This window comes from Pteropus vampyrus, unplaced genomic scaffold (genome assembly GCF_000151845.1).
Source record: "Pteropus vampyrus isolate Shadow unplaced genomic scaffold, Pvam_2.0 Scaffold21, whole genome shotgun sequence".
NCBI classification, from domain to species: domain Eukaryota; kingdom Metazoa; phylum Chordata; class Mammalia; order Chiroptera; family Pteropodidae; genus Pteropus; species Pteropus vampyrus.
In genome coordinates this window covers 1,284,051-1,302,695 of record NW_011888802.1, presented here as the reverse complement: position 1 = coordinate 1,302,695, position 18,645 = coordinate 1,284,051, and the positions used below count along the sequence as shown (strand labels likewise).

Genomic DNA, 18,645 nt, shown 5'->3' with positions numbered 1-18,645 from the left:
CTTGACAAATTAATGAAATAAGTTATTAGATATATATCTGGTGAAATTCAAAAGGCAATGTAAAAATTTTAAATAGAAAAAAACAAAAGTTCTTAATATTCTCATGTCAGTCTCTAAAATACCTTAAATGAAAATCATTTGTATATCTTTTGTGTACAAAAATATACTAACATATTAATGTATTTGCTTGTAAATGTAGAGAACTTCTCTGAAAGTATATACAAAATCTGTTATCACTGATTGTCTCTAATACCCAATGCATATTGATGAAATATCCATTCTACACAAGACTTAGCTTCCTGGTAGCTGGGATATACAAGAGTACATAAAGATGCTAGCTTTTCTGGAGTCTATATTCCAGTTATGGGAGCCAAATAACAAACAAAGACATAATATGTTATTTATACAATTATTAAAAGGTATAAATGCTCTGGGAAAAAAAAAAGGAAAAGATGGTTTAGGAACGCCTTGAGCTTATGGGTTACAGTATTAAATGTGATAGTCAAGAAGCCTCACTGAGATATAACACTTGAGCAAAGATTTAAAGGAGAATAAGAGAGTTAGCTATTTAGATATCTCAGAGAAGTGTTTCAGGCAAAGGAATAAGCCAGTGCCTTATGAGGACCTAATAAGTAAGGCCCTAAAGTAAAATCATACCTGGCACATTAGGGAAACCACAAGGTTTGACTAGAGTAAATAAGAGACCCAATGAAGGACTTTGGATTTTACTGGGATACTGGGAGGTATAAAGTTTTGACCAAATGAGTGACATGACCTGATTTACATATATATTATCTCCACGTTACATATACATAATCTCAGTTGGGTGTTAATGTTTCAATTTTTAGTGTACACAGAGGACCAGAGAAGCTAAAGGCCCTGCCCAAAATCACATAATTAATTAGGTCAGGGCCGAACTTGAATCCAGGACACTGACACTCTTTCCATCCAGCCATGGTGGTCTCACTTACATATATGTTGTTTTCCTAAAAGAAAAAAACTTTCAAAACCACGTTGCTCATATTTGGGTAAAAAAATCCTTAAACTCTGCGAATGTATCCTAGGCAACCTTCTTATGGTATATGTAATGACTGGCAACAATTAAATACATATTAATAAAATTTTATATAATTCCAAGTTAACTGATGAAATAAACATTGAAGTACAGTATTAGCCCCCAAAACCATTGTCAATATGATGGCAAAAATATAAATATTTCATACTCTTTTGAAACAGCAGTCCAGAGATTTTATCATAGGACATCATTTTTAAAAAGATAGAAGACATATGCACAAAGATGTCTTTTACAAGGTTAACACCAGCACGCAAACACACACACGACCTAATTGTTCACTAGAGAGAATGGCCACTAAATTATAGTATATCGAGTCCATGGAATTTCATTCAATCATTAAAAGAACAAAAAAAATTACATAAAATGTTTAAAAATAAAAGAGTATTTGCAATAATTTCAACTACCTTAAATATTGATTTAAAAATCCTAAAATTGGTAAAAGACACCAAAATATTTTAAAATAAGAGCTGTAATAGATTCTATTCTAGTATTTTCTTCCTCTTAATTTCCCACACTGGTTAATGTAAAGAAAGCATTCATTAACTTAATTAACCATTATTTCTTAAACACCAACATGTGGCAGATAATCATTTGGTGCTGGAAATGTAAACACATGGTCCTTGTCCTAGAGTTGCTCACAATTTATCAAATGGTAATTTTTATGTCAAAAGACAAGTTACTGACATACAATTTAAAACAAGTTACAAAAAAAGAACCCTACCAGGTTATGAGACTGATGAACAAGAACAAGGCATGTTCTAAAAGTTTTATAATGTGAATTATTTGAAATTCAAATATTTTCCCTAGAAATATTAAAAATGAGTAACCTGTAATATACATGCAACCCTAAACATTAGAAATAGAAAACAGTGGAAAATAGCGTTTCCAAGTCTCCTGGCCACCTATGTACTCCCAATGAGAGTGGATTCAAGAAATAAGCTTTTCAGCTCACCCAGCTGATTTATTTACAACTAACTACACAGACATACCTCATTTACTGTACTCCACTTTACTGCACTTCACAGATGTTTCATTTTTTTACAAACTGAAGGCAAGACCCTTCACCAGTACACAGATTACGACTCACTTTATTGCAATACTCACTTTACTGTGGTGATCTGGAACTGAACCTGCAATATCTCCAAGGTATGCCTCTACTCAAATTGCAAATAAGACTGGTTTTTTATCTGAATCAGATATAAAAACACACTCAATCATTCTTTGCAGAAAGAGAGTCATGGAGCACTGGGTTAGAAACCGATGAATTTAAAAGGTTTTTTACAAGGACCTAAGTTTGTCTCTTATGTATAATTCTATTTTGCTTTCCATGAAATTGTCCATAATCCTCTCAAGCTAGAATTAGAAAGGTATCAGAAGCAGGTAAAAACAGAAAACTTCTCCTTCTAGACATGTGCCAGTTCAGGCCGGGTTATCACATAACTTTCTAAAACAACACACTGGAAATGATGACAGGGAAGGGTTGGAATAGTTACACTCCAGAGTTTTCTCTCCAAAAGGTAAAATCATCTTTATCCTTTTCTCAGAGCACAGAGAGCAAGACTTAATGCTTACTACTTTCTCTTCAGAGTTCTATCCTATTGCATGGAAGTTAGGGCAGTAAGGACAAAAGGTCCACGGCACCCTTTAAAGACCTTTGCCATTTCCAAGGTCTCTAGGGAGACATCACCTCAGAAAAAGAGTTACTGTCCCTCTACTTCATTGAGAGTGTGTGCATGTATACATATGTACAAACATGTATGTGCTAAGCAACCTAGAGTTGATTTTGACAGAAGCTCTATACTTCATACATCTATCCTCTTCCTCTTATGATTCTCCCCTCCCAGCGTCAAAAATCTTTATTGACTGAGCTATATTTATGCCACTGTCTTAATAGGGACTTACTTTCTCCCTAAGAATAAATAATTTGGAGTTTACTGTCTTTACTTACGTGCCCAAAGCTATTTATGCTGACATTTAACTATGAATGTTGGAGGATGACAGTGGGAGCAGGTATGGAAAGGGTTGTAAATGCTGATGAAAGAAACCCAACCAGGAAAAACGCTCACTTACCAGAGAATCTACTTGCTGGCTTTGGCCTGATGGTGCAAAGAGGAGAATGCTGTACATAGAAATTCTCTCTCAGCCCCTTACCTAATTCTAACTTTCCCAAGTGATTTCTTTTTCCTGAACAAAATAGGATGAATTCAGGGATCTAAAATAATGTCTCAAAGTCTGAAGCAAGAAAAAAGGCAACAAACCCTAGTCTTGCTTGCAGCCAAACTAAAATGTAAATAATATCTGGCTATATACTGGCATACATGCATTTCATTGATTCTCCATTACTGAGACAGCCATTCCTTTCACCAAAAAAAGAAATTACACATACTTATATCATTGATTCTCTCCATTGCAAAGACAGAAAAATGAGGAAGAAAGGGCAGGTAGAATCCTTGACCATCATTCAACATTCTAGAATAGCATGTGTTAAAAGGACCAAAAAAAAAGCGAACTGACAAACATAATTTGAAGGCTTTTAACTTATTTATCTGTGCTTTTTAATATACCCTGAGTTCATTCATAGTTTCTAGACTATGCTAATATATAAAACGTGAATAGGAAAAGAGATGATTTATGATTATAGTGACAGACCATGGAACGTAAACTATTTAAGGAGAGAAATAAGGACATCAACAGTGTAAAGGTTGATGTACTTGAGGTCTGGGTGAAGGAGGACTATTAGAGTGGGGTTAACTCGGGTGAGTCAGAATGATGGGAGGGGAAGGTCACCACATGAGACGTCTGAAATCAAAAATTTAAGAAATGATCATTGTTTTGGTAAAGATAAGATCTAGGATGACCACAAGCTAAGATGGGATAAAGGGGAAGATCAAAAGAAAGGGAAACAGAAGTGAGGTCAAAGAATGAAGAAGGTGAATTTAACTAGGAGAGTGCCAATTTCACTAAAAAAATGATGACACACAAAAGTATTAAAATACTTTTAAAAAATCTACAGGCACAAACACTCAAATACAGACTACTATTTTTGATATTGCTAAATGTACATATTAATAAAAATAATATTCCTCTCAAAAAAGGAATTTTTCTTACTCTTTGAGAAGTTTCTGCGGCTACAGCTGCCATTGCAGCAGCTTTAGCCTTCTCAGCTTCATCATACGTAGGAAGAGAGGTGGCAACACTGTAGGGAGGTGGCACAGGATAAAACTCACTGTAAACTTCTGTGTCTGAAGAGAAAACATTTAAAAAGGATAACCATTAAAATTAACTATTTGATATAATTTTTATAGCCAAAAACATAATTTAATAATTCACAACAGGCCACTAGAGAAGTATTAGTGCTTTGTATTCCTATGTTATAAGCTATATATATTATTTTAGTCCTATATTTATTATAAAGAAAAAAGACTGATAAATATTATCTAAAGGCTGATATACAAAAGAACAACCTCAAGGATGAAATTTTGAAAAGGAGTGCAAGACAAGAGAAGTAAGCAATAGTGCTATGCTGAAAGAATTTATTTTACTTGCGCATAATCTCAATCAAAAAAGTGAAAATATAGGAATAACAGCTTAAATACTAACCATTTAATATACTAGTCTATGTACATTAATCTTAGCAACTCAGGTTCAGAAAGATTAAGTGATTTGCAAGTATCACACAACCAATTAAGTGGCAGAATCCAGGGATTTCCTGACTCCAAATACTTTGCTCTAATAAAATGAGGTTAATTTTTATATACCTCAGTTTTAGCAACTGCCCTAATCACAAAAGCAAACTCAGTACTTCTCTTTGTCAAAAGATTAATATTTAACTCTTTTTTACTCTTCTCCCTTTCTCCTCCCATTTTTCCCATTAGCTCCTTTTGATTTTCTTTGTACGAATAATTTTTATCTCCCCAATATTTGAAATATGATCAATCTCCAGAATTTTATTGCAATAAGTAAAGACTGCTTATTGGGGGGGGGGGGAACTGTATCATTTATTGCCAACATAAGTAGTATAAGTAAAATGATACTGGCCAGTCAACTGATGAGGCTTAGGCTAGAATCAGTGACATGAAAAAAACAGGTCTATTCTAAAAATAGTGCATACCAAAATGTTTGATATCACTTCTGTGATTTCCTCTCTTATAACTACAGTATTTACATTCTCTATATTGGTTTATAATTTTCTCTACCTTTATCAAAATTTCTTGCATTTCCAACATGAAAACAAACACATTTTACTTTAGCAAAACTTTTCCTATTGTCTTTTATGTATATGTTTTAAAATAAGTTTTTTAAATGCTGTCTATAAAAACTAAAGTTAGGTCATTTTTAATGTAATGAGAGGAAGTGGTAATAACAATGCAATATAGTATGTCATCGTATTATCTACCATAAGGCACAAGAGTTATAAATCTTACAAAAGACTTATTATTAGGATATAAAAGCAGTCGAGTAAATAGATTTCTTTATTTGTGAAGACCAGAGTAGAAGTAACATTTAAGTGAAAATAATGGTTATGAATGTTAAGGCAATAACATTAAAATGACAGATTTTTTAAACTGGAACAATGACATACAGAACCCATGGAGATTAGATCTTTTATATTAACAACAGATATGTAAGTTTTTGAAACGTTTCAACATCTAAGAGAGAAAAAATATTCCCAGTAACAGATGGAAGTTGGGAAGCAGCAGTATACTGTCTTTAATTTTCACTTGTTAATTTTATTTTTTTTCTTCTACCTTTTAAAGCAGTGGTTCTCAACCAGAAGATTTAAAGTCTGGGGAGCTCCAAACCCAGCTCCTCTCCTTGGAAGTTATGTTAACTCAGACAAATCACTTAAACACCATGAAGTTCTACTTCTTCATCCATAAAACTGGCCCAGCAAGGCTATTATTTACTATTAAGGGATGAAACAGATGAGCATTCAAGAGGACTCTGTAAACTGTGAAACATTCTACAAATGTCACCTATTACTAATGTAGCTAAGATCTATGAAACCAGCTATGAAGTTACCTACTGAAGAATATAATCTCCACAGAAAACTGACACTGACCATGTTTAAAATAGAAGAGTGACCAAGAAGGTGAAGAAAAATAATATCAATAGTTTTCATTAAACAGAGACCCAAAATTCTAGAATTACTCAGTTCTTGTGTTCTATCATAGTCATGAATGGCCTATTAGCACAAGTGTAAAACATAAGAAAGTCCAGTAATGATAAAGAATATTGTAATAATAACAGAACATCTAGATATTAGGCTCAACTTGTTTTACAGTTGGAATTTACCTGCCTTTAAAAATGTCGTGCTACGTCATCAAAACTATTCTAGATCATAAAAAATGATAAGTTTCTCAATTCATTTTATGTTGCTTCCATAGTATTAATACCAAAACCATAAAGACAGTACATAAAATTACAGATTCCAGTAATAAAGCTACAAAAATATTAAATAAAATTTTAACAAATCTATATCCGGAAGAGATTAGAATAGAAAGACAAATAGAATCTATTCCAGGACTACTGGGATAGATTAGCATAAAGAAGAAGAAATCTATTAATAACATATTTCATTACATTAAAAACTGAAGGAGAAAAAAATAACAATATAATTTTATGATGTTACCAAAAAGATGACTCCAAGGTTTCTGGCCTGGGAGACATTTATTGAAATGGGAAAGAATGTCAAAGGAGGAGGTTTGATGGTAGAGGAAAAGGCAGTATGCAGTTGGTTGTGGTGGTTTTAAACCTTATTCTATTCTTTGAAAACCATCCCATCAAGAGGTGGAGACTAATTTCTTGATAGTCTTGAATAACCACTAAACTCAGTGACTCACTTCTAACAAGTCAAATGTGGCAGATGTGACACTGTATGACTTATGACGCAATGTTGTTAACAGGTGATGTTAACAAAATTGGCTTTCTCTCAGAATGCTTCCATTTGGCTTTCTCTCAGAATGCTTCTTCTTGGAATCCAGGCTCCATTCAGTGAGGAAGCCCAGGCCACAACAAGAGGCTGCATATGCATGAGGCTGATAGCCTCTGCTGAGGTCCTAGCTGAAGCCTGCGTCAACTGTCAAACATGTGAATAAGAAAGCCTGCAAGGTTCCTCCAGCCCCAGTACCATCGGATAACAATTGTGTGAGATCATAGAAGAAAAGTGCATAAGTAAGCCCAGTTCACCCCCAAAACCATGAGAATTAATAATAATAAATGACTGTTACTTTAATCCAGTAAGCCTGAGGCAGTTTGGTAGAAGCAATAGCAAAAGCAGCCACAATGAAGAGATTACAATTTCACTTTGAGTATCGTCCATCATCCAGGCATGGGCATCAACAGAATTTTCTTTCTTCAAGATTACCGTCAAATAAATCTAGGATAGCAAACTCATTGCACTACTCTGGAAACTTGAATAGTTAGCCGATAATACATTTTAACAAGCACGAATCCAGCTGTTAAATCTTAGAGCCAAACACAAACCTGATATAAACCAATACAAAAACTGTGCATCAAACTGGGTGCTGAACAAGTATATTGATCAAATAACATTATATACAAATAAAAAGTATAAGCATTTACTAATTTAACTAGTGAGAACACCTCCATGGAGAAGATGATTTTCACTAACTACATAAAAAAGTAAGTGAATTTGGTGTAAAAAATATTGAGTCTTTTTACACATCCCATGTGATCTACATAAAATTTGGACAAGTAAAAATGGTAACCAGAGAAAGCTGGCATGCGTATGAGAAAAATAGATGACATTAATTATAGAATAAGAGATAAAGAAGATAAAATATTCTAATGAAAGATTTTTTGCAGTAAAATGTTTCTCAATAACTGATCTTTTAAATGTTTCATAATGAACATATAAAATATTTAGGTTATCCATAATAGTATACAAAATAATATCTGAAATACTATATAATGATTAAATTAGCATTACGGGGGGCAGGGGCGGATATAAATTGTGGCCAGAGAAAGAGAATTAGATACGGGTAGTTCTTCAGAATGACCTGAAAGGATAAGATGAGCAAGCAAGAATCACTGCTTTATTATCATGTGTACGAGATAACAGTATGTATACCTTTTACCTCCATTAATAATACATTCCCACTCACACTCATCATTAATAATCTGTTTTATAACTATGTAAGTAGGTAAACACACATATGTAGATCTACATGTGTATATGTATGTATATGTTTATTTCTTCCAAAAGTTATATGCTAGTATATAGAGAACAGATTCTCATAAGCATAAGAAAGTTTAAAAATCTACTTTTAAATTAATTTTTTAAAAGAACATTGAGACATACAATGTATGAGATAAATATTTTACAAACTATCCTTGGGAAAAACTTTTTTTAAAAAAATGTATAAAATCAAACAAGCTCATAAAGAGAGATGATAACTACATAGAAACATATTGGTAAAAAACAAACAAAAAACCTAAACTATTAAAAACATTATTTACTTCATTGATGTTTCATACTAAAACAATAATACCTGAAGTTGTAGGTACTTCCACAGTAATACTACTATAAGGTGGAGGAGAAGGGTCGGTTTCAAGTCCTGATGCTGAAGGAGCAGTCTGCATGATCTGTGGTATTGGATTTGAAGCTGATGGTTGCTCTATAGCAGATGATTCTGAATTATCCTCTTCATTGTGAAGCTAAGAGAACAAAGGAAAAAAGAAACATTAATGTAATTCTATTATTTAATTAACACCAATTTTTAAAGATTGTTGCAGGCAAAGGATCACTTTTTATCTAAAAAACAAAACAGCATTTAAAAAGATGAACAAAATATTGAAGAGACAATCAGTCATTAAGAAGTTTAGTTCTATTATATTAGTATCTAGAATAACTGGAAATGTAAACTGAATTAATGAAATGACCATGTATAAACATTCCAAAATGTGAAATGCTCTAAGGAGGCTTTCCCGTGTATCAAAAAAAAAAAATAGTCATTAAGCAAAATGAGTCAACGTGTATATAAAATTCTGGAAAAATGTCCTTCACCACGAATGCGTTGAAAGTGCTAGTTAATAAGTTGAGATCTTCAATCATTTAACTCGTTTAATCCTCACAACAAACCAATGAGATAGAAAATGCTATCCCCATTTGACAGATTAAAAGAAAAAACCTGAAATATCAGGACTTTAAGTAACTTGTGAAACATCACAACAGCTAGGAAGAGAAAAGCCAGGAATAAAACACAAGTAGTGTGGCTACAGACTTCTTACTCCATTTACAGCAAACTTTTAAATGATCATTCACTAAGAGCTGATACTAACTACACACAAGCAAACTAATCTAAGGTGAACCAAGAACATCAATACTCTAAAACGTGACTCATTAAAAAGCTACTATAATTGATCCTTAAATATATTTGGAAAAGAGCTCCTATTAAAATATATTTAAGACACTTTTAAAACAACCAGAACCTTGATTTGAAGAGAAACTACAGGCTTTCGACATTCAATTTTCGTTTTGATTTTTTCCTGTTACTTTAAGAAATTCAACGTTAAAAACAATCCCTCAAAGAAATTTTATCTGTACATATACAAACCTGAGTGTTGTGATGTAATGAAACAAACAGACATGCATTTTTGGAGTTTAGAAAGAAGAGCATGCCAATTCTTCCTCCATCTTTTAGGGGCTTTGATAAACTTATCTTCTGTGTGCCTCACCATCTCCACACGTTAAGTTCTCAATGCAGCCAAAATCTTCATAGAATTGTAAATAATATTTGGAAAGAATCTAGTATAACACCTAACAGAGAAGACAGGTAATAAATGCTAATTCCCTCTTCTTCCCCCTTATTTAATATACTTTATTTCATGAACTTTATTATTCGAATAAGTAGTTACTCACTCACCTATAAGGAACAAAAAATTTGAAAAGTAAAAAATGTTAATTTACTTCATTGCTGTTTGCATGTGTCTTGTTAAGTGATCACACTAGCAAAACAATTTTGTGAGTTAATAAATGTATTATAAATTTTAACAAAATTGTCAAAAACATACCTAAAATCATTTTTCAAGTTAATAAGACAAACTTTCCCCATAACACCAAAGTTTGTGTAATAAAATACACTCAGAGGAACTGAATTCTAAAGTCGAATAATCATAAAGTGAACTCTGTATGAGTATTACATTTACTTGCAGCACTTTTCCAAGCAGGTGCTAAATGACCATCCTCCTGACTAGCAGCACCCTAGTCCAAAGCATGTGTCACAAAGCACCTCTCATGTTTCCCATTACAAGGTGCCCAGGAGAATTCCTAGTTTAGTCATCCTTGATCATACTTTTAAGAGCAAAAATGTTAGATGAGCAAAGTAAGGCAAATAAACGTCAAGTACAGATATACGTTTAACAATATTAACAAAACAATTCAGCAACAGTGAAGATAACAAAAAGAGGAAACCACTTTTCCAAACTACTGTTAATGCTGCAAATGTAGATGAACTGTACAGAAGAAAAATATCCTGTATGACAAAACATTTCTCCTCTAGTTCTTCACAAGAAACATTCCTTATGCATCAAATACATAAATATGCTCCCCTTCATTTTTAAAACCTGTCGATTTATTCAAATAACTACAATAAAAATAATAACTACAGATACTTTTACATATGATCTCAGAAGTAAAGCTCTGGAACCTGTAAAACATACCCTAATTTATTTCAACTGCCATACCTAACACCTCCAGTTTTATTTTACAAAACGGTAATATACAGTGAACATTTGCTATCTGCCAACAGTGAAATTCAGTCAATAATCTCTGCCCACTATAGCAAAGACTTTCCAGTTTGCTTTAAATACAATACTGTAATAATTTTGGCGCCTTGATAAATTAACCTACTTTAATTGCCTTTTAACTAAATCCATATGAGGGTTCGAATCAAATTATGTCTTTATCAAATTAGACAATGCCATTCATGGAAAACTTTCATTTAGCACACTGTCCAATGGTTCTATTTTACTTTTTTTAATGGTTACCTAAAAAAAAAAAAAAAAAAAGGAGGGAGAGGGAATGGAGTGGGATCTACATATATATACAGTAATGAACCAGGCTCTGTGTCCTACCCATTTATACATCACCTCAAAAGTCATCCTCCCACCTTGTCCTATTTACGAGCCTCTTCAAAAAAAATGTGGGCAAAAACATATAAAAAATGTCTTTAATATAGTGTCCAGGGTGATGAAAAGTTGCATACAGAACCACAATTTTTTTTAATTTTTTAGGTGAGGTAATCCTTGGTTGACCTCACAGATTGCAAGGACTTTGTCAACTTACAATCCCTTATTTTTTTTATATTTTACGCCTACAGCACCTGGTCTTCCTAGGTGGTCTCCCATCCAAGTACTAACTAGGCCCGACCCTGCTTAACTTCTGAGATCAGACAGGATCGGGCTTGTTCAGGGTATCATGGCCATAGACACAGAACCACAGTTTTTTAGCCTGAAGGGAAAAAAGTTGACAAGAGGGTTTTGTTGTTGTTATTGTTTTATGCCTACTGCACCTGGTCTTCCTAGGTGGTCTCCCATCCAAGTACTAACCAGGCCCGACCCTGCTTAGTTTCTGAGATCAGACATTGGCTTGCTCAAGGTGGCATGGCCATAAACCATGGACCGTGGCTCCATTGGGGTGAAAACCCAGGATCTCCTGAGTGTAAAGCAGACGTGCTAACCACTATACTATGAAACCACGTCCAAGAGGGCTGTCTTAAATATATCTGTAGCCACTCTTTATAGATAGATATATAGTGAATGTTTTCAATGATAAGAAAACTGTAAGCATTATAGTTAACTAGCTGGAAGTCCAGCCTTCCCAAGTATAAACTATTATTTCTTTTACTTTAATAGGCATGACTCCTATACTGTAGTCCTTCACTCTATCTTAAGGTAATAAAATATTAATGTAATAACCAGAAGCTTTGCTTTTGAGAAGGTAGGGAACTTCACTCGATGCTTTCTAAACATACCAAGATGAGAATGTATGCATACGCCATAAAGTGTTGTTCAGCGAGAACTGCCCTATACCAGAGCCTGGTGGATTAGCCAGTACTATCGCCTTTTTTTCATTTTTCTTCTTGTTCCTTTTCTCTTCTTTTTTTGTTTCAATTTAGGCATTGTCGGAACTTCAGGGAGATAACTAAGATTTTTAAAAGTTGTTTTAAAAAAAAGCATCTGAAAAGCTGATATATTTTGTACACTACCATATTCTGACTATATTTAGTACCAGAGGGCAAAACTGGGAAGAAAAGTTAGTAGCTGCAAGGAGATCAATATTAGCTCAATAAAAGAACTTTTAAATTTTTTTAATTAGAATTTTTTAATTATTAGAGCACCAGTTTTTCTCTGGGGCAACAAATATTTTCAGGCAGTTTGGATGATTATCTGGCAAGGCTACTGTATAACTAGGATGACCATACACCTGTTTTTCCCCAGACAGTCCACTTTATGCATATTGTTCCAGGTCCCCACTCAATTTAACATTTCCTCCACCCCTTTCAGTCTCAAAAAAAATTGTATGTCAACCTACATATAGTAGGATTCTTAGTATGATATTAGAATAGATGACAATGGTTCCTTCTAACAACAAGATAACAAAACTCTAGTAAAAGCCTATGGTAGTCTCTATCATTCAATACTGCTCTATTTAAAACATCTGATTTAGAAAAGAAAAGAGATTAGGGTTGCAATAAAATCAACTGGTAGAGTTAAGCTATTCATTTTAGTAACCCAAGAAGAAAGTGAGCGACCTTACCTATGCTCCAAGGGATAAGATAAAGTAATAGCAAGTGCTAAGGAATCGCTGCAGACAGCCCAAGCATTCAAAACCAACAGCTCAGAAGATAGGTTTCCATGAAACACTGATGCTTGGCAAATGGACCTAGACTTTCTATCAAATAAGTGAATCATAGCTGTCTTCCTCATGCACACACACATATACCATTACAGAATTTCTTAATTTTAGGATTTTTTCCCAAATATATTTTCCACTAAAACTTTGCTGCCTCTGGACACTTCCGCTAATGAGAGCTAGCATATAACAAAGAAAAAATATAAACAATTAGGAAAGAATATATATGTAACAAATTAATATTAATTTAAAAAAAAAAAACTGCAAGCTAGCAAATCATGCCTAATTTTCAGATTCTTCTTTTGAAAGTACAAAAGTTTAGTCATGTTGCTACATTTCATAATACAAGCATATTTCTGCTAGTAAAAATCTTTTGTTAGTACAAGAGAATATCATCATTTCATGGTGTTCCACAAAGAGCACCATGAGCTCCAGATGCTCCATCAACTGAACAGGTATGCAAAAAGCTGTTTAAAACCAAGTGTCATCAGATATTTTATCAAGACACAACTAACTTTTCTTTTAAATAAGAGTTTCTGTTTCGTTTTTAAGCTGCTATCGTCTATTCACGATAAGTGAAAGAAAGGTAGAGAATAGATACGGTATAACTGAATCTTTAAAATAATAAGAGATATTATTTGTGTAATAAATATGGCTAATTAAAATTTCTGGAAGGATACACAAGAAACAGCAAAGACCTGCAGGAGGGGGGAAGATATTCCATCATTCTCTACTATTTGAATTTTTCACACTAAACATAAATTCATTTGAAATTTTTAATGAAACCTCTAATTTCTGGTTTTGCATGTCTCAGAAGCAACAACGTTAAGGCAGACACTATATAAGCTTTTTTCATATGAAATATTATGTAATATCATAATAATAGTTCCTATAGGTTAATGCATATGCAATTTCTCTTGAAAAATGACACAATCTAGAATTATAACACAAAAAGTATAAAGAAAGCAAATCGGAAACTGCATCTGTTTTTTTAAGGTAAATAAAGAAAGGGATAATTAATGTGGAAATAAAGTGATTAAAGAATAGAAGACAAAGTTTATACTGCCAAACTAGACTTTTTCTAAGCTTCAGACCAGTATATCTATTCATTAATTCATTTTTTTAATTAAAATCATTGGGGTGACATTGGTTAATAAAATCAAATAAGTTTCAAGTGTACAATTCATTTCTTAAAAGAAAATTAAACATAATCACATACAAAACGGACTCTGGGCTGTGTATGTTCAATTCTTTGTCTCCCCTATTGCACTGCCTAGCTAACTTCAAGCTAAACAACTTGTTCAGATCTCAGGCTTAAAATCAAGTTCTCAGGAAAGCCTTTCTTATCTCCTAAAGGTAGATTTGGATTCTCTGACATAATCTTAAAGTACCCTGTTCTTCAGAGCAGGTATCACAATAGCAATTATTTATGTAATCATCTACAATCTCTTTTCCCAGCTAAAGTAAGAGCTCTACAAAAGCCAAGGTTGTATATGTCTTTTTGAACACTGAAAATAAAAGCTCCAAAGTCTTGGTTAAAATTAAAAGAAAATGCAATATAGGTCACCGTCATAGTAGTATAAAATGTAAAGCCTTGAGAGAAAATAACCTTGTTAACTTAAGTATTTTAAGTCTGTAACAGCCAGTTATTACCTAAGTAAGTGAAAGGAAAGGAGAAAGAGCATTTTCACATTCCAGAGACCTCCAAGGAACAAATACGCCAAACAGATGGATTAAAGATCTTATATAAATTTGTATTTTCAACCTCTGGTTAAATTCCTTTTTATATGCTAAAACTGCAATTAAATATGCCAGAGCCTAAAATTCCATCTTTGAATACAAACTGCTCTCTATATGGCACACTCATGAGTTGCATTCACTGTCCTTTAATTACAAGACAAATACTTGACCTGATTCTTAAATTTTTATAAAATATCAACAGAAAGATACTCTTTTCAAAATTCTATTTAGTTTACTCAGATTTTACCTAAGGAAGACCTGTCCTTTGATATTGTCTTTATCAATAGGACAATATGATTTTAATAAAGATTATTAACAGCTTGTTCGATCTCATAGCCCTCAAAAGAAAAAAAGAAAGAAAAGAAAAAAGACTGACTAGAAAAATATCTGAGTGTGCTGGGTTGGCACCTTTTCAAACTTTCTTTCATTTAAGGTTGTCTGCCTTCAGGGCGCTGCTCCCCCTGCTGGCTTCCACTTACCTTCTCAAGGTCTCCTTATAACCTATCAGTCTAGCTCACATCAACTTAGCATGAGAAGAACATAATGTATGCCTATAAATGTCTATATATTTCATCATAGGAAATTGTTCAGCCTCATCTTTGTGCTTTTATACCAAAATACATGTTACATATAATACATTTTAAGTTTACTTTTTAAATACTGCATTTTTCAAAGTCTGGCCACTAACTTGGGTTTCTCTCTATCTACAATGCAAGCAGCCTTGCCAAATATATTTATTAGTGACCATACTGTGGTCTTAAGAAATTAGGTTATCTGTGGTAGACATGTGATTATTTCCCTAAAATCCTTTTCACCCCTCTTTCACTACAGAGTCACAGTGCAGGGGTTCAGAAGAAGGCACTCCAAGATGTGCCTTGGTGGTATGCAGATTATTCTGAGCTAAAGACAACCAAGGCCGTGCAGACTTAAAAAAAAAAAAAAAAAAAAAAAAAAAAAGCTCCTACCTGCTCCCTATCTAGAAGAATTTAAATTAGGAGCCTGGCCCACAATAAGAATTATCACCAGAAATGACTTTTTAACCTATCTATATGGCAGAGCAAACTAATAATTACTGAGTATGTATTCTCTCTGCAATTACCTTCTAAAGCCCCAAAGTGTAATACCTCACCTCATTCCTAGCTTAGAATGTCTTATACACTTTGTCTCTAAACTTCTCAAGTATGCAGGGTTCCCATACATGTATACATAATTAAATTTGGTTATTTTCTCATATTACTCTAGCTCATGTTTATTTGATTATTAGACCAGCCAAAAGAACCTTGAGACTACAGAGGGCAAACTTTATTCTCCCCAACAAGAGCAATTTGGGTGGGACTGAACCCACTCTACTCCATGACTAGTCCCTGACTATCTAGGTCAATCTGGATAATGCTCTTCTTTGGCACAGCAACTGGTTCCCAACCAGCATGGCCTTCCTCCTGGGCAAGATGCCTGAGTCAAAGGTGAGCAATAAAACACGCTAAGATGATCCACTCCAAGGACTTCCAAAACTGCTGCGATCGTCAGCGGGAGAACTGATGACTAGAAAGGAAACAGATAAAGTTAGGAGAGAAATGAGACCCTCTCCACCTTCCTCAACACAGCTGAGGAAACACCACACACTTTTAGTATTTGTGTAAATCAACACAGATGAATAATTCCAAGACAAACCTGCCTTCCATCAAATTATGCTTTATTAGAAATAATGATACAGAGCAATTTTAGTATTTAAGATTTCCTTAACTGGCTTGGGGACCATAATTTAGTAACCTCACTAGAGAAGATGCTCTTGTGCATTTATAAAAGCCAGAAGAAATTATAAATGATAATGTTTTAATTTATAAACTATTCAAATCCTGAATTTCAAAATAGCCCAATGCTCTGGTTTTCACAAACTAACACACTGGTATCCTACCGAACTTAGGCACTGATGAGCATAATGGTAATGGCAATTTGTAATGAAAGGTTTTATTCCTTTCTCTTTCCTTAATCAAATTACATAAAAATGCTTTGACGGATTCTTCAGAAAGTTTCTGATTTGCATGCACCAAAACAAGTCAGAAAACGTAGTAGCTGCTAAAGTTGAAAAAGCAAAAGTGGCTTAGAAGTATAATTCATAATAAATAACAGAGTTCTCAGACATTAAAGATAGCAAAAATATCAAAATAGATATCATCAGGCTTGAAATATGTCCCCTTTCAGCAATCATAATGTGAACATTCAAGAGGCTTTAAAAGCAAAACTATTCGGGCACAAAAATGGAAAACAAGAGCTAGTAAATTCTAATTACAACCATTTCCTTCCAGAAAACTACCAGTTGCAAGTTTATGCTGTCCTTCATGAGGCCCTGGAGGCTTAGGGACCTTGGCAACCTCTAATTGGATTTAGGGATGTTTCTACTTTCCCAATCAGATAAGCTTCTGAAATTTAGAAAATATGCTTTATTCACAGAGTTAAGGACATAGAGTAAGCTCCACATTAAATGCACAGTCCCCCAACCCACCCAGTTTTTCTTTTACCAAAAGGCAGGAGAGAGCTTAGTCAAGTAATGGGTGCACTGAACATCTCAGGATCATATATTTCCATGATTCCCAGGTGTTTTACACATAGTAGGAACTTGAAATATTTAATCATTCAACTTTTGAGGGCAGTCACCATCACTCAATAAGCAAATATATGTTCCCAGAAGTTTAGCTAATTAAACTGTTTTCCAAAAACCATAGATCACTGAATTACACATTCTAAACAAGAATATAAATGCCAACCCCACGTCATCCAAGTCTTTAGAATAACTACTCTAAAGACGGTCATTCTTATCACAGCTAGACAAGACTGCCAACATTAGTCACAAAAATGACAAGGAGCTATATCCTCTCCCACACAAAAACAGAGTTGACAAGGCGAAGGTCACTAGATTAGAGACAGAGACTCTTTACACAGTGATGAAAGAGGTATCAGTGACAGAGCACAGAACAGTAAAAAGTATCCAGAGGACTTTTATTCATCAAAAAAAAAAGTTTACTATTGAAGAATATAGTACAAAAACTAAAAAGAGGCACAAAAAGGGTGATCTATTGATACAGGTTAGTAAAAATAAAAACTCCAGGAAAAACAAATATTATTGGACAAAGAAAATTAATCGGCAGTACACAGGAGGAACATAAATTAATAGAAAAATAGTTCTAATAATTAAAGAAATAAAAATTGTGTGTTAGAAAGAAATAGAAATAGAACTGTTGCTACTAAGAATAGAAATTCATTTAAACACCCGGAAGAGCAATTTGGCAATTCCTAGTAAGGCCAAACATGGGTAGTACTCAGTAATTCTACTTCTAGATGTCAACTCTAGAAACTTTCACACTTGCACATAAAGAGACATGGACAAGAATGCTCACGACAGTACTGTTTGTAATTCTGAGACACTGAAAACAACCATCTGGCCAGTAGAAAATAAATATTATTCCATGATTCATACAGCACACACACACGAAAATTTTAAATTGATGAATTAGATATGAACCACCATAGATAAATCCTGAAAACATGCTAAGTGAATATAGCAAGCTGAAAAAGTATAAACCAGCAAAATACTATAACAAATACAATTTCACATAATTTAAAACTAAATATCTACTTTATACAGACACACATATGTAATAAAAGCATTCACAGATATATACACCAACTTCAGACAGTGTAATGGGAAGAGAGAGGGGCAAGGCACGAATGTAGACTTTAGTTTATCTTTCTTTAAAAAAATTTTTCAAGATCTAAAACGAATATGGCAAATATTAACATCTATTATCTCCATGATGAATATAACTATCTTTTAAATTGTTTTCTGTACTTTTCTTTATGCCTGAAATGTTTCATAGTTTTAATGTTTATTAAAAAACCAAAGTTTAGCTAGGCAAATTGTCTTCCATGTATAAAGTGTATAGCACCCATGCAT

The 18,645-nt window shown here is 33.5% G+C and overlaps 1 protein-coding gene, 1 long non-coding RNA gene and 1 pseudogene across 2 annotated transcripts in view; all 3 read right to left on the bottom strand.

The window, feature by feature from the left end:
- NDFIP2 (Nedd4 family interacting protein 2) overlaps window positions 1–18,645 on the bottom strand; it is a 62,322-nt gene that overhangs the window by 21,211 nt on the left and 22,466 nt on the right. Inside the window, exons 2-3 of the mRNA XM_011355479.2 lie at window positions 8,590–8,755; window positions 4,184–4,317 (exon numbers count right to left, since the gene is read on the bottom strand). Of these exons, the coding sequence (XP_011353781.1) occupies window positions 4,184–4,317; window positions 8,590–8,755 (300 nt within the window). The remainder of the gene's footprint in view (window positions 1–4,183; window positions 4,318–8,589; window positions 8,756–18,645) is intronic.
- Window positions 710–4,176, bottom strand: LOC111736642. The gene is made up of 2 exons (XR_002779225.1): window positions 2,180–4,176; window positions 710–986 (listed from the first exon to the last, which is right to left on the bottom strand). It is a non-coding gene; the product is annotated as an uncharacterized LOC111736642 (long non-coding RNA).
- LOC111736719 lies at window positions 11,410–11,528 on the bottom strand (annotated as a pseudogene).